We start from the raw sequence: 17,558 nt of genomic DNA, 5'->3' as shown, positions 1-17,558 counted from the left end.
GAGTTGCTTCTAACTGACTCCCCTCAGGGGGCCCGTCTGTTGCATAGAGAGTGGACCCGGTTACAGATCAGAGAAGGAGTGGCCTACCGGAGAGGTCCATCTGAAGATCTGGAGGAGAAGTGGCAACTGTTCTTACCAGCTAAATACAGAGAGGGAGTTCTGGCCGCTCTTCATGATAATCATGGCCATCTGGGGCCCGAAAGAACCTTTCAGCTTGTCAGGGACAGGTTCTACTGGCCTTGTATGAGGGCCGAAGTTGAAGGATACTGTCATTCTTGTGTCCGGTGTATACAGAGGAAGACTCTGCCACGTCAAGCAGCCCCAATGGGCCATCTACAAAGTCAGGGACCCATGGAGCTGGTGTGCATTGATTTCCTTTGCTTAGAGCCTGATCTGAGTGGCCAGGGGAATGTCCTTGTGGTAACAGACCATTTTACCAGATATGCTCAAGCATTCCCAACAAGGGATCAGAAGGCCTCAACGGTAGCCAAAGTTCTTGTAGAGAAGTTCTTTGTACATTATGGGTTACCACAGCGCCTCCATTCTGATCAGGGAAGGGACTTTGAAAGCAGACTGATCAAGAGACTGTTAGATATGTTAGGCATTCAAAAGACTAGAACCACTCCCTACCATCCACAAGGGGATGCCCAGCCTGAACGATTTAACAGGACTCTTTTGGATATGTTGGGGACTTTGAGCTCAGAGAAGAAACAGCATTGGGGCAGGCACGTAGCTGCCATTGTGCATGCCTACAACAGCACTGTCAGTGATGCTACTGGATATTCCCCTTCTGGGCTGATGTTTGGAAGGGAGGCTCGGTTGCCAGTGGATTTGGCCTTTGGCATTTCGCCTGATCATACCTTTTCAGCATCGCATAGAGGATATGTGGACCGACTGCGGAAGAGTCTGAAAGCGGCCTATGACAAGGCTCAGGCCACATCTGATCAACGTGGACTGCGGAATAAAAAAAATTTCGACCTAAAAGTTCGGATCCATGACCTGCAACCAGGGGACAGGGTTTTGTTGAGAAACTTGGGTGTCCCGGGAAAACACAAGTTGGCAGACCGCTGGAAGTCCCAACCTTATGTTATCTGTAAGCAACTGCCAAACCTTCCTGTGTACCAAATTCGGCCTGAGGGAAGTGTGGGTCCATTGAAGGCTTGGCATCGGAACCATTTGCTGCCTCTCTCTGAAGCGGTTCGTATGCCCCCTGTGGAAGACTTGTCAGCGGCCCCTTCGACTTCTCGCCGGTCCAGACCAGTTACCAGATCTCAGACGATGCTCCCAGATGAGGGAGAGGGAAGTTCTCCATCTGAAGATTTGGAAGATGAAGAGGAGGTACCCGACTGGTTGTGGTCATCTCAGTTGCCAGAACCCACACCTGCCTCCCTGTCTTCGTCTGACTTGGCTGATAGAGGAGCCCTTCGGGCAGAAGCCCCTGAATTCATACCCTTTCATATGCTTCCAGAAGAAGCAGCTGAGGATGAAGATCCTGAGGAGGAGGTTGCACCCTTCTCTGAAGAAGAACTGACCTCTCTTGAGCCATCAGGTGCCTCTGTGTTGGAACATGAGGAGGGGGACATGGAAGAATCCTCAGAAGTGCCTGATCCTAGTACCTCTGAGAGCATGCCTCCACGGGAACAGAGGGAAAGGAGAGTCATTCACCAACCTAAGAGACTGACCTATGATCAATTGGGTGAATGTTCGGAAGAAGCTGTTTTTATCTCCAAAAGGTCTCCTGACCAGCCTAGTTCCTCCACTGTAGATTTGGTGGGGGACAACCCTAGCTCACCCCCAGGCACAACTGTACAAGCCACCCAAGTTTTGGGGGGTCTGTGAGAGATCATGAGAACAAAGTATTGAAGTAGAAAACGTTTGCATTTAAGTTTGTACATAAGGATATTGGGTTTGGTTATTATAATAAGCACAGTTTTTGATGTTCACAATTTGGTTTACTTTGTGAGTTAATGTTTGCGCACATTTTGTTGCTCTGACCTCACTATATGTTTTTTTCTCTTTCTCACCTTTTGATGTTTTTTTTTTTCAACACAAACTTTAAGATGTAAGTGTTTAAGAAATTGCAAAGGCACATGTGCTTTTTAAAGGAGCACTATATAAAAGCACTAGAAATCAGCACTATATTAACACTGTAGAAATCACTTATTTGCTTATTAATTGCACTTTATCGTTTTACTGTTGCACTGCTATTAGAATACAAAATTGGATATATTCAGATTGACTTATTTCAGCAAAATGTTAATGTTTTTGTTGTATAATGCCAACCTATGCACTAGGGTACATACTGTTGACCTCTTTGGGGACCAAAGTTTCTCAAGTGGGGGGAGTGTGTAGCGGGGTTAAACATGCCTAAAGACACTGTTTGATATGTGGGAAGGAACTAGGCTCCCTCTAGTGGTAGCTGCATGGAATTTCCTGGGCTGTGACTTCCTTTTCACAAGATGAAGAAACTACATCTCCCAGGCTGCTTTGCAAGATCCAGGGTGCATGGCTGCACCGCACGGCACTATGGGGGAGGTTATTTAAAGGAGAGAGAAGCGCGCGAAGGGGGGCCTTTCTGCGCTGGACTCTGAGGAACCAGCGAGCGAGAGTGAAGGACTGACACTGGATATTGGGCCAGAGCCTTTTAGCCTGGAGGGACGACGTGGAACCGTCCCATCTCAAGCACGAGGCACATTCCTGGAGGTCATACTGCTGTTTGCCGAGACCGGAAGTCATCCGCCAGAAGGACCCCGCGCGGCTGGCATATAGCCAAAGGACTGAGACCGCAGTGGAAGCGCGCGAAGGAGAAACTTCTGTTGGTGAGAGGGCACATGCCCAATAACTGACTTTATCTGCTGAAGAGACAGTTTTATCTACAGATAGCGGTAGCGCAGCAGGAGGTGATAAAACCCCGGGGTTTATCACCATACTCTCTCAGGAGACTCATAGACAAACAATAAGGTCTGTAAAGGAGTCGCCAGAGGCTTATCTCTCTCGCAGAAGTTATTGCTCAGTTACGCAGACACCCTGCGGTGACAACTAACAGCTCGTTGTTTTCTCTCTCTTGATCTTTATTCCTAATCTGGATTACAAATGAGCTCTATTCAATAACCTTGCTAGCGAAGATCAACAAGAAAGAAGAGAACTCTGGGGGAGGGACTCAGATAGGCCCACCTACCTGGTACTGTGTCTAGCCTTAATGCAGGAGGAGTGTGGGGGTATTCTTTTACCTTTTTAAAGCTGTTTTAAATAACCTTTTATGGACTTGTATTGTATTGTATTGTATCTCCCCTATTCAATTTGATATATAGTAAACTAAGTTTGGTTAATTACAATCTTGTGCGTTGTTCCATTGTGTCACCCAGAAGGACTACTATTCAAGAAGGTAACAAGGTATTGTTGCATAGTGAAGTATTGTATTCCAACCTGTGTATCTATTTGATAGTCCAGTCCTATTCTGGGTCAGTTGTGCCTGAGGAGGGATCGAGCCAATTTGATTGGGTTGTTAGGCAGGGTGTAGACCCAATAATATAATCAGCAGCTCCTGCGGGGGTGGTGCTACACAAGCTTGACCATTAACCTGTGACTTCTTATATCAACAAGTCAGTTCTGTCTGTAGAACTACTGCTAGCTGGATGAGTTTTGTTTTCTGAGTGTGTAACTCCTGATCATCTACTCTGCCTTATTTTGCCTAAAGCCTCGTACACACGCAACGATTATCGGCCAACCGATCGTCCGTCTTTTGTCCAGAGTGGTGTTTTGTTGGTTGGAATGTGCCTAGACTGCACACGAATTTTCTCGCCCGACAAAATTCTACTTCAGAAGTGATGTCATGTGTTGGTTTGATTTCTTTGTGTTCTTTCTTCACTGAGCATGCCCAGTCTTGCTCATTAGATTTTTCCCTGTCGAAATCTGTACTGACTGCACGAAAATCGGCCGTGTTTTGACGGCAGACAAAAATTTTATAGCCTGCACACCAGATTTTTTTTTCGGCCGAAAAGTCGGAGTTGGTTGTCGGAAGCATCATACTAACAAGCCGAAAATCGGCAGAACGGTCGTCGGACGAAAATTCCCTGCCGATTTTCGACGAGTGTGTACGAGACTTTAGGCTATGTTTAAACATGTGGCTGGAGGCAGTAAAAATCAATTTGAACCCCCCACATTTCTAGCCATTGCTGGTGTCCTGTCAGAATACTGCCACCCATCAGAAAATGTAACAGAAGTGACGTTCTGAGCAAAAAATGCTTACTGCGCATGCGCCATACGTGTGTTCCAATAGTTTTCCTAATCTGACAGAACACGAAGGCAGCAGCGGACATCTTCTTACACCCAGACAAGTCTTCAATTTCACACTTATTTTAGCAGTAAACCTTATATCATGAAATACAGTATTACATTTTTATTATTATAGTACTATTAGTATTATAGTAAACGCATGACAAGCCTGCAGGCAGAAGGTGGCCTTATTGGTGCACCCCGCACTGATTATATAGTGAAATAGACTATTTCACTCGGTCTCGGTGAAATAGTCTATTTCAGTATATAAGGTGAGTTAACGGCTAAAATAAGTGTAAAATTGAGGACTTGCTTGGGTGTAAGAAGATGTCCACTGCCTCCTTCATGTTCTGTCAGATTGAGAAACCTATTGAAACGCATAGTGGCCATGTTGGAATGCATAGCGCATGCACAATAAGCAATTTTGTTCACAACGTCACTTCCGTTGCATTTTCTGATGGGTAGCGGTATTCTGATAGAACCCCATCTTGAGAAGGGGAAAAGGTTCTTGGTATCCATTTGTCCTTAGCTCAGACATGCAGGAAGGAGGGTGTGCTTAGCTGAGAAAGCCCATAATGTAGGGTGACCAGACGTCCCCGGTTTCCAGGGACAGTCCCCGGATTGAGGACACTGTCCCCGGTCCAAGTCAGTCCCAGGTTTTGTCATTGGATTCAGGCCAGGTTAATGTAGACAGGGCATCCCATGCTGGCTGAAAAACAGCCTGGTGGATCAGATGCAGACTCCCCTGCTGGACAATCTCACTGCTGCTGTTCAGTGGAGGAGAGGCAGAGCCAAAAATTGACTGTGTGGAGGGCTGAAAACGGGAGATGAGTAGATTGGGGGGGGGGGTCTGTTTGTACACAGGTGAGGGCAGTGGGGTAGCAGGGGTCAGAGCTGATGCAGCTAAATGGAGAGATGGAGAGTTTAGCTGTTGTGGGGAAAGGGCTAAGGGATGGTTGCAGAGATAATCTGTGAGAGAAGGGTGCAGAGGTGAGCTATGGATGTGGGGGTAGAAGAGTCCTCTGTGCATAGCAAACCTCTGAACCCTGCACTCTATGCCTAACACCCTCCTGTATATTATGTAGTCCTGTGCCCAGCACTCTGTGTATTATGTAGCCCTGTGCTCAGCGCTATGTGTATTATGTAGTCCTGTGCCCAGCGCTCTATGTATTATGTAGTCCTGTGCCCAGTGCTCTGTGTATTACGCAGTCATGGGCCCAGCCCTCTATGTATTATGTAGTCCTGTTCACAGCGCTCTGTGTATTACGCAGTCGTTGGCCCAGCGCTCTGTGTATTATGCAGTCCTGTGCAATTTAAAAAAAAAATAAAAAATAAAAATATGTCCCACAATTTAATTTTAAAAATCTGGTCACCTTACCATAATGGCTCCTGTATAGTATGACATAATTTTGGCTTAGGCCAGAAACCAGGAAGCAATTGTAGAAATGTTAAAAAAAAAAAGAATTTGGACACTGGCAAACAAAATAAACAGTGACCAATGTGGTATAACGGCTCCCAATCCCAGAATGCCTCAGTTTTCTTCTAGCACCAAAGGAGCATGAATGTCTTTTCACTAATGAGAAATGTTTAACTGTTTTTACTCGACATTTTTTTATTTTTTTTTTCTTCTAACAAGACTTCATTTACACTCTGGTTGAGCTAGTCTCCATGTGCAGCTATCCAGATTGGTGCATCCTCCGCAATAGCTTTGGAGGTACACAGACTCTGGCCAGGAGGATTCTAGGGGCTGCCTGGAATGTTTCCTTTGGCATTAAGTCCTTGTGGCGCTTTCCAGACTTCTGTGTACTTTGTTAGTTTGCTACAGAGTGCTTTCCAGGTCCAGAGTAGCGGCACAGTCTCTGGTGTGACTCATTCTCAAAGTAGGCTGTGTGGGCTGAACGCCAGGAGCTACTACTATTATAACAACCTTTAGGCATTAATAGTACTTAAACTATGGAGTTCACACCTTTGCAGTTTGCTTTTGGTAATTTCTGTAGTGCTTTTTGATGTACATTTTGCATTTTTGCACAAATGCAATCAGTAAAAACAACAAGCAAATGCAATCAGTAAAAACAATGTACTGTACATACACTCACATTTAAAAGTGCGTAACCTTGCACCAGGAAGTACACATGTAACTTATGAAAGGCATCGGCTCCACCATCTGCAGTGTGAGCCTTGCTTCTTCTCCCAGGGCTTCTGGGTGTACCTTGTTACTTCTAGGTGTATGTAGCCGGGCTACAGAAAGTGACGTCATCCCGCTGTTGTTCTCAGAGTTGAGATAGAAGAACAGAGGACACCAATTTACCAAGCAGCTCCTGCGAGGATAGCACAACAAAATCTTTCCTGTCAAGGCACACAGAGTTCAGTGAGTGCCTCTTAGGCTTTTCAGTATCAAGCAACTGTTTCCCAGATTTACAAGTCTACCACTTAGTCCTCTGTTCACACATTTTATAAGTTCCACCAGGTGGATGTTCAGGCCTCATGTGATGCCAGCTGTGGGTGTAATGTCCTTCAGCCCCTAGTTCTGTTGTTTTGTTGTGTGAGCCTGTTAATATTTTTTTTATACTGTTGCCCACCCCTCAGTTGGATTGCTTTATTGCTTTTGGATGTCCCAGTTGTCTCTTAATACTATGTCCCTCGGTGAAGGATAAAGAAAATAGGATCTTACCATAAACCTGCAGGTCCCACCCCTCTGTATTTATGATCTTACTCCTAGTACTGCTTTTATACTAGTGTAGAACCCTCCTAGGTAGATGCTAGTTAGGGAGCGTAGTTTGTTCTGCCTGCTGATCAGGGGAGAAGCAGGTAAACTATAGTTGGCTCCATCTGCTTATCAGGGGAGCCTGATCAGTAGTTAGGCCTGTTGCATGTGTCCATATGTGATTCATCTGGTCTGAGGGAGTGTCCCCACTGTATCCAATAGGGGAGCCTGTTGGACAGTGGGGGAAACTCAGACAGTGACACACCGGCTTTTATGACTATTCCAGTGGGTTGGCACAACAGTGGTGCATCCTGGCATATGTTATAAAAGCCACGGGCACCGGTGACAGGGGTCTTTGGGCGGGAAGCCAGGTCCCAGGAGGAGGGTGACAGCTGTATCTCCTCCTGTCTGTATGAAAGGTGGTCACAGGCGGTCGGCCTAGTGACCCAGAAGTGTGGTGTTGAGCCAGGAAGTCCAGGATACTGACAAGTGGAGCTAAAGGCAGAGCAACCTTGGGAAAAACAGTGTCCTTGAGTACCGGGAAGCTTGGCAGGGGTCTTCCCAGGAAGGGACCACCCCAGTGGAGAGTCAGTGGACAGGGGCTAGCACGCACAGAAAGTGAGAAAGGGGGTGCCAAGTTAGGACCCTGAAAAGGAACTATTTCAGGATTATATTCATTATCTTCACTTCAGTGGCAAGGTGAAGCAGCGGCCTTGCCGCACACACTACAGTCAGTTGTCCTCAAGCTTTGTGCATAGTTCATAGTTGGAGTATCCCACTCATCCCTTCTACCATCCCAGTTCTAAAATAAAACACAAAAAAAACAAATCCCCTGGACTGTTCATTGTCTGAGCCAAGTGTCTAAAGTGATAAGTGTAGCACCCTCCTAAGTAGGTGCTAGGCAAATTATAGTGCGGCCCTGATCTGTTAGTTAGCCTGTCACATGCTTCCAGGTGTTACCTGTTGAGTCTGGGGAGTCTCTCCACTCTATCCAATGAGGGACCATGTTGGACATTGGAGGAAACCTAGCCAATAGCACACCAGGGTTTATGACTGTCCCAGTGGGTGGGCATTGCTCCAATGCATCCTGGGATTGGAAATAAATCCTGAGGGGGCATGTGAGGGTCTTTTGGCGGGGAGCAAAGTCCCAGGAGGAGGTGACATCTGTCTCTCCTCCTGCTGAAGTGAAGAAGGTGGTCCAGGCAGTCGGCCTAGGGACCAGGGGTTGAGCTGTGCTGAGAGGATCCAGTGTGTGCTGACCGAGTGAAGCTGCTGGGCAGTGTTCTTCTGGAAAAACAGTATCGTGAGTACTCAAGATCTGCCCCGGGGTCTGCCTAAGAGGGGGGACCACTCCAGAGAGGTCAAGGGTATCAAGGAGCCAGCTAACCCAGAGTGTTACAGTAAAGGGAGTGCCAAGTTGTAAAGCCCTGAAGATTTGGGGGTAAAGGGGGTGCCAGGAAGGGCCCCGAAGTTTCTCAGCAGTAAAGTCAGCATTACAAGTCAGCTACCTCAGGAAGGAGTACCTTAGGGAGCTTAAAGGACTTCTCACAGTCAAAGGTGAAATTTAGTAAGTGGCCTAGCCGTGACCAGCATCAGTCAGCGTTAATCAGCGTCAATCAGCAGTTCTATACAGTCCCTGCCTGTTTTATGCATAGTTCAGTTGTTGGAGTATCCCTCTCATCCCTTCTCCTATCCAAGTTCTCAATAAATCCTAAAAACCAAAGAAACTGGACTGGTTCTTGTCTGAGGTAAAAACACTTGGAAAAATGTCTGAATGCTCTAATGTTGCTTATGGTAACCCAGGGGAACCCACACACAGCAGCTCCCTTGGGAGTAGTGCTACATAAGTTTCTACAGACTGTTGCTACGGGTAACCCAGGGGAATCCAGAAGGTGGAATTCTCAGCAGCTCTCTAGGGGGCAGTGCTACACTAGGTTGGCAAATGTTTTTATTTGTTGTTTGCCAGTGTCTATATCCTCATGTAGACAGCAGTATAACCCAATTTTCTCTGAATCGTGTCCTTTAACAAACTCCGGGAACTTAATTTACAATAAGTAAAAAAACATTTTTTTTTTTTTACATATTTTTTGTTACACTCTGGCAGCTGCAGCTTGCTTGGTTCACACCATGCATGTAACAAGGAAAGCTGAAAGCAGAAGGTGTGCTTGCAAACAAACTCACAGGATCCACATGCAAATATGCAGAGAAATGAGAGTACATGGACAACAGTCAGTAATCAATTTGATGTGAAAAAAATATAGGGTATTATCCCTCACCCTGCGCACTCTGGACTAGATCGAACCTACAAAAAATATATTTTTCTATATATATATATATATATATATATATATATACTGTGTGTGTGTATATATATATATATATATATATATATATATATATATATATATATATATATATATATATATATATATATATATCTATATATATATATATATACAGTCAGGTCCATAAATATTGGGACAACAACATAATCTTTTTGGCTCTTTACACCCCCACAATGGATTTGAAATGAAACAAACATGCTTTAACTGCAGACTTTCAGCTTTAATTTGAGGGTATTTACATCCAAATCAGGTGAACGGTGTAGGAATTACAGCAGTTTGTATATGTGCCTCCCACTTTTTAAGGGACCAAAAGTAATGGGACAGATTAACAATCATAAATCAAACTTTCACTTTTTAATACTTGGTTGCAAATCCTTTGCAGTCAATTACAGCCTGAAGTCTGGAATGCATAGACATCACCAGACGCTGGGTTTCATCCCTGGTGATGCTCTGCCAGGCCTCTACTGTAACGGTCTTCAGTTCCTGCTTGTTCTTGAGGCATTTTCCCTTCAGTTTTGTCTTCAGCAAGTGAAATGCATGCTCAATCGGATTCAGGTCAGGTGATTGACTTGGCCATTGCATAATATTCCACTTCTTTCCTTTAAAAAACTCTTTGGTTGCCTTCGCAGTATGCTTCGGGTCATTGTCCATCTGCACTGTGATCGCCGTCCAATGAGTTCTGAAGCATTTGGTTGAATTTAGTCAGCAGTCACATCATCAATAAATACAAGAGAACCAGTTCCATTGGCAGCCATACATGCCGACACCATGACACTACCACCACCATGCTTCACTGATAAGGTGGTATGCTTTGGATCATGAGCAGTTCCTTTCCTTGTCCATACTCTTCTCTTCCCATCACTCTGGTACAAGTTGATCTTGGTCTCATCTGTCCATAAGATGTTGTTCCAGAACTGTGAAGGCTTTTTTAGATGTTGTTTGGCAAACTGGCCTTCCTGTTTTTGAGGCTCACCAATGGTTTACATCTTGTGGTGAACCCTCTGTATTCACTCTGGTGAAGTCTTCTCTTGATTGTTGACTTTGACACACATACACCTACCTCCTGGAGAGTGTACTTGATCTGGCCAACTGTTGTGAAGGGTGTTTTCTTCACCAGGGAAAGAATTATTCGGTCATCCACCACAGTTGTTTTCCGTGGTCTTCTGGGTCTTTTGGTGTTGTTGAGCTCACCGTTGCGTTCTTTCTTTTTAAGGATGTTTCAAACCGTTGATTTGGCCACACCTAATGTTTTTGCTATCTCTCTGATGGGTTTGATTTGTTTTTTCAGCCTAATGATGGCTTGCTTCACTGATAGTGACAGCTCTTTGGATCTCATATTGAGAGTTGACAGCAACAGATTCCAAATGCAAATAGCACACTTGAAATGAACTCTGGACCTTTTATCTGCTCCTTGTAAATGGGATGATGAGGGAATAACACACACCTAGCCATGGAACAGCTGAGCAGCCAATTGTCCCATTACTTTTGGTCCCTTAAAAAGTGGGAGGCACATATACAAACTGTTGTAATTCCTACACCGTTCACCTGATTTGGATGTAAATACCCTCAAATTAAAGCTGAACGTCTGCAGTTAAAGCACATCTTGTTTTTTTTCATTTCAAATCCGTTGTGGTGGTGTATAGAGCCAAAAAGATTAGAATTGTGTCAATGTCCCAATATTTATGGACCTGACTGTATATGTATACATATATATATATATATATATATATATAAAAACCACAAATATATATGGACATATAAACATAGATAATGGAGCATTTCATTGTATGGCTAAGCATAAATGAGAAAAGCAAATATTTAATAACCGTGCTCCCTAGTGCATAAATAAAAATAACTAAACAAGCCAGTGTCCATCAAAAGGAATCAAGGAACCATGAAAAAACTTATAGGAACATATAAGATAGTGCCTATGGAGGTCATAATATCCATAAACAACCACCAGGTGCTTCCATCCAAAGTGATTAAGTGGTACTATATGGTAATCTTCTTAAGGCCCCTTTCACACAGGCGGACCGTTCAGATCCGCCTGTCAGTTATTTTGGCAGATCTGAATGGTCACCCCATGCATCTCAATGGGGCATCGGATGTCAACGGAGACATGTCCGCTGACATCCGATCCGATCTGTCAAATCTGGACGGATGGAAACCCTATTTTCCATCCGTCCAGCGGATCGGATGGGATCGGATGAGAACGGACCGACGGTCCGTTCCCATCCGATTCCCCAATAGAGATGCATGGGGACCTGACAGCCTTGTCTCCGCACACAGCGCGGAGAACAGCTGTCATCCTCCTGCTCGGAGTCCGCCGACGGAGCGGACTGTGGGAAAGGGGGCCTAAGTTGTTCCACACAAAAGAGTGAACTGGGCTTTCTTCCACCAAATTCAGTTGCACACCCTACTCACCAGATACAAATATTCAGAATGCATATTAAATGGGAATAGATTCTCTCACGAAGGAAGCTGTCCCACAATTACACACCAATCCAGCCAGAAAATAACTCTGGGTATATGAGGTATGTGGAATCAGGAAGGAAACAGAATGTTTCTCATAGTGCACTATAAACAGTTTATTAGTCACATGCTAAATTTGTTATTTTAAACTTGCTATTTAAACATACACAGAAAAATATATGGGCAGGAAATTACTGTTAAAAGGTATAGCATAAAATTGGTATATCCAACAGATTGCTTTTATTGAGATTAATAAAGGATTGAAGTGGACTGGATATCCTAGTATGGCGGTGTTATATTAAGGAGGAAGGGACGTGTCCGGTCATGTGACCCCTGATGATGTCAGACATTGTTTTCATGGTTCCTTGATTCCTTTTGATCGACACTGGTTTGTTTAGTTATTTTTAGTAATCAATTTGACTTTTTCCAAGTCTATGATGTTCTGAGAGGCTAAATTGTTAAGTGGCTATAGTAGATTCCTTTTTTTTTGTGTCGGGGGGGGGGGCTGTTTTTTTTTTTATTCACAAGCTACATTTCTGCACATGTGGGAATTTTAAATATCAAAAATGATGTACAACAATAACACACACAAAAAAAACTTACAGGCGAACCGTCTGACCACTGAAAGCCTTCTTCGGGATCGCTGCTTATTAGACCAATCCAGGTGTTTTTGAATGCAGCAACTTTTCTGGAAGAACCAATAAAACATGTTACTAAATTTTATCTTCCTTTACTGTACTTCCAGAGTAATGTGAAACGAAATAGTATAAATAGGCATCCCATTCTTAGTTCGTAGGGTTCAATATTGAGTTGGCCCACCCTTTGCAGCTATAACATCATCTCTTCTGGGAAGGCTGTCCACAAGGTTTAGGAGTGTGTCTATAGGAATGTTTAACCATTCTTCCAGAAGTGCATTTGGAGGTCAGGCACTGATGTAGACAAAAAAGCCTGGCTTGCAGTCTCTGCTCTCATTCATCTCAAAGGTGTTCTATTGGGTTGAGGTGCAAGCCAGTCAAGTTTCTCCGCCCCAAACTTGCTCATCCATGTCTTTATGGACCTTGCTTTGTGAACTGTGGAGCAGTCATGTTGAAACAGGAAGGGGCCATCCCCAAACTGTTCCCACAAAGTTAGGAGCATAAAATTGTCCAAAATGTCTTGGTATGCTGATGCCGTAAAAGTTCCTTTTACTGAAACTAAGGGGGCCAAGCCCAACCCCTGAAAAACAACCCCACACCATAATCTCCCCTCCACCAAATAATTTGGACCTGTGCACAAAGAAAGGTCCATAAAGATATGGATGAGTGAGTTTGGGGTGAAGGAACTTGACTGACCTGCACAGAGTCCGGACCTCAACCCCACAGAACACCTCTGGGATGAATTAGAGCGAAGACTGTGAGCCAGGCCTTCTAGTCCAACACAAACGCGCTTCTGGAAGCATGGTCAAACATTCCCAAAGACACACTCCTAAACCTTGTGGACAGCCTTCCCAGAAGAGTTGAAGCTGTTATAGCTGCAAAGGATGGGCCAACTCAATACTGAACCCTACGGACTAAGACTGGGATGCCTCTAAACTAAGGCATCATGTGCGTGTAAAGGCAGACGTCCCTAAACTTTTGGTAGTATATGCTTTACCCTTTTTAAAGAACAACTTTTTTGTTTTGACCAGAGTGGGACAAATATCTGATAAGTTGCACTTTAACCACTTCCAGCAAACCGACGTACCTAAAAAAGTGGTGGCCCTGGGGTGACGCCTGCAGCTATCACTCACTACATGGCTCAATACCAGCCTTTCAAGCCAAGTGGGATATTTGGGATTCTCGCTAATAGTTATTATTGTACTCGGAGAAGTCTGTATTATGTCCATCATGATGCTTAAAGCGGAGTTCCGGCCACAAAAAAAAAAATTTCAATGAACATACCCCCGGGACAGTCAGGGCTAGTACATTCCACAATGGATAGCCTCTGTACTGTCCCAGTTCGCACTTACCTGCAAGAAGAAATACTTACCTTTAAAATTTCTTCTCCAGCGTTGCCATCTCTGTTGTGGGCAGCTGAAGCCAGCGCGTCCTCTTCCATGTCTTCTTCTCCCAGAATGCGCCTGCACCGGCCCCTCTCGTCACTTCTGGTGCAGCGCCGCATTCCTCCACAGCTTCTGGGCATGCCCAGAAGCTGTTTAGCAGGGAATGCGGCTTCGCACCGAAAGTGACAAGCGGGGCCGGTGCCGTCGCATTGATTCCTGGGAGCGATGACGTTCAGCTCCCAGGAATCATTGCAAACCGGAAGTGACGGCGCGGGCCGCGGCCGCCGAGGGAGGAAGTGGAAGAAAGGTGAGTATTTCTTTTTACAATGACAAGGTAAGTAAAAAAAAATAAAAAATCCTAACTATCCATTTCCTTTTCAGGTGAATAAAAGCAAGCGGATGGCCACAAAATCGATTATGTCAATTTTGTGTCTGGAACTCCGCTTTAAGTGTACTCTCATGTCATCTCCTGTTCGATTTGCATGTATATCATGACCAAAGTTCTTTTGCTATTTGCACGTTTTTTTACCCACTTTATACTTCTGTTTTTTTTTTGTATACTGTGATTAAGGCTCGGTTCACACTGATGCGATGCGGGAAGGCTGCGAACTCGCAGCCTGTTCCCGCATCGCACACGCACCTCCGGCAGTTCACACTGCCATATGCGATCCGCTGGGGGTGTCAATGTAATCTTAACGACACCCCCAGTTTGATCGCATATCGCAGTGCGATCGTGCAGTTCGCACAGGATCGGATCGCACAAGTGTGAACCGCTGTGCGATCCGATCCTGATGCGGCAGCAAAAATGCCTCCTGTGCGTGTTTGCTGCGGGTGCGATGCAAATTTAGCCATACAAACTGTATGGCTAAACTCGCACCGCACAGCTGATCGCATGTAATGTCGGAGCAGTGCGCTCCGACATTAAATGCGAACCCCGCACACGCAGAAGTGTGAACCGGGGCTTAAGTTGTTTGTAATGACTTTCTAATAAAAATCTTTTGTAAACAAGATTACCATAACTAGATAGATCCACAGGCTCTTTGTTTTTATAAGGACCAGGTGCAGGAATGACATTTTATTTTTACAGGTAGTGGATATGATGAGTAGGGTTGAGCGAACACCTAGATGTCCGTGTTCGACGGGTTCGGCCGAACTTTAAAAAAAAGTCCGGGTCCGTGTCCCGGACTTTTACCGAACTTTTCCCGGACACCGAACCCCATTGAAGTCAATGGGGACCCGAACTTTAAGGCACTAAAATGGCTCTAAAACACCAAAGGAAAGGGCTAGAGTGCTGCAAATGGCAGCAAAACGTAATTAAGAGCATGGCAAGTGCTCTGCAAACAAATGTGGATAGGGAAATAACTTAAAACAACAAAAAAAAACAGAAAAATAAAACAATGTTCTTCTTCATCTCTGAAGGACGAGGCCCATATGGAGTAGGAGGGAGGTTGAGGTGGTGGTGGATGTGGCGGTGACTAGACATATGCCGGTTTTCGGTAATTCGATATATCGCGGTATTGCATAGCCACGGTATTGTTATTGTGGCATTTTTAAAATACCGAGTTTCTCTGTCAAGTCTGCCTGACTTGTGAATTGATACATTTCAGTGAGCTGGATGACTCATTCACTCACTCAGCTAACACCTTTCAGCATTAAGTCTCCTAACTATAAACAAAAATGATTACATTTGTATCTTTTCCTTCCCTCTGCCAGGGAGAAAGGAAGTTTAACCTCTTAAAGACTGGATCTTTTTCTGACACTTGCTGTTTGCAAGTTAAAATCAGTTTTTTTTTTGCTAGAAAAGTACTTAGAACCCCCAAACATTTTATATATTTTTTTAGCAGAGACCCTACAGAATAAAATGGCGATTGTTGTAATATTTTATGTCACACTGTATTTGCGCAGCAGTCTTTCAAACGCAATGATTAGACTTTAATGAATAAAAAAAAAAAAAAAAACGTAACAGTAAAGTTATCCCAATTTTTTTTTTTTTTGTTACACAGAGAATCGTGAGAGAATCGTGATCTTTATTCCAAGCTAAAAAATCGTGATTCTCATTTTGGCCAGAATCGTGCAGCTCTAATAAATATATATATACACACACACACGCCTAGCAGCCCACATTACATTATTATATAGCCATCAAGCAGTGTCTGGCCTACCTGGTGATGACTGGTCCTGGCGCTCTGATCCGATGGCCTGGTCTTTAAAGGGGCAAATCCTTGCGATCCAGAAGTGGTTAAACCTGCAGGAGGACCGGTGTTTTTATCTATTAATGACTTTACTATTGCTGTAGGCCTGGTTCACATGTATGCGGGTTGGTGGTTCACATGTATGCGGGTTGGCGGTTCACATGTATGCGGGTTGGCGGCCCACATTTGCACAGGCATAGCAGCCCATTGATTTGAACGGGCTGCTATGCCCTCATTTTCCGCAGAAAAAAGGTGCATGCAGCATTTTTTTTAAATTCAGTGGCCTTGAAATCCATCCTGCTTTTGCACCATGCGACTAACCTGCAGTTCCTGCTCTGGCAAGCTTTCTGCATTTTTTGTATACGTGGGCACGGCATTTAAAAATAAACAGTTTGCGTGTGCAGCAACGGCAGGTAAGTCGCATGGTGCAAAAGAAGGATGGATTTCATGGCCACTGCATTTTTTTAAATTCTGCATGCACCTTTTTTCAGCTGAAAACACAGGCATAGCAGCTCAAGCCCATTCACATCAATGGGCTGCTATGCCTGTGCAAATGTGGGCCCCCAACCCGCATACATGTGAACCAGGCCTAAAGCAATAGTAAAGTCATTAATAGATAAAAACACCGGTCCTCCTGCAGGTTTAACCAATTAATGACTTTACTATTGCTTTAGGCCTGGTTCACATGTATGCGGGTTGGGGGCCCACATTTGCACAGGCATAGCAGCCCATTGATGTGAATGGGCTTGAGCTGCTATGCCTGCGTTTTCAGCTGAAAAAAGGTGCATGCAGAATTTAAAAAAATGCAGTGGCCATGAAATCCATCCTTCTTTTGCACCATGCGACTTACCTGCCGTTGCTGCACACGCAAACTGTTTATTTTTAAATGCCGTGCCCACGTATACAAAAAATGCAGAAAGCTTGCCAGAGCAGGAACTGCAGGTTAGTCGCATGGTGCAAAAGCAGGATGGATTTCAAGGCCACTGAATTTTAAAAAAATGCTGCATGCACCTTTTTTCTGCGGAAAATGAGGGCATAGCAGCCCATTCAAATCAATGGGCTGCTATGCCTGTGCAAATGTGAACCACCAACCCGCATACATGTGAACCAGGCCTAAAGCAATAGTAAAGTAATTTATAAACAACACCTCCTTCAGGTTTAACCACTTCTTGACCACAAGGATTTGCCCTCTTAATGACCAGGCCATCGGATCGGAGCCGAGCGCCAGAACCAGTTATCACCAGTTAGGCCAGACACTGCTTGATGACCTATTTTAGGCCTGGTTCACAGAGTCTGTACTGACTGACTATATAATAATGTGCATAAGTGAACCAAAGCCCCTAAATTCAGCAATGAAATTGAAGTGAGGTGGAAATTTAATAATTTAAATTTAATAATAGAATACCGTGATAATACCGTATACCGTGGCAAAACCTTAATCAATTAATCGCAGCATGAAAATCTGATACCGTCACAAGCCTAGCGGTGACATAGGCGTGCGCACAGGGTGTGCTGGGTGTGCCTGGGCACACCCTAATCACCTAGGGCAC

The 17,558-nt window shown here is 44.5% G+C and overlaps 1 protein-coding gene across 1 annotated transcript in view; it reads right to left on the bottom strand.

The window, feature by feature from the left end:
- Positions 1-17,558, bottom strand: part of LOC309556055 (macrophage mannose receptor 1-like) — a 256,698-nt gene that overhangs the window by 131,154 nt on the left and 107,986 nt on the right. The window contains exon 14 of the mRNA XM_082258349.1: positions 12,400-12,484. Coding sequence (XP_082114475.1) covers positions 12,400-12,484 — 85 coding nt within the window. The remainder of the gene's footprint in view (positions 1-12,399; positions 12,485-17,558) is intronic.

The sequence above is a fragment of the Pelophylax lessonae genome (genome assembly GCF_965119305.1).
Source record: "Pelophylax lessonae genome assembly, chromosome: 5".
Taxonomy (NCBI): Eukaryota; Metazoa; Chordata; class Amphibia; order Anura; family Ranidae; genus Pelophylax; species Pelophylax lessonae.
This window is presented reverse-complemented; position numbering and strand designations above follow the sequence as displayed.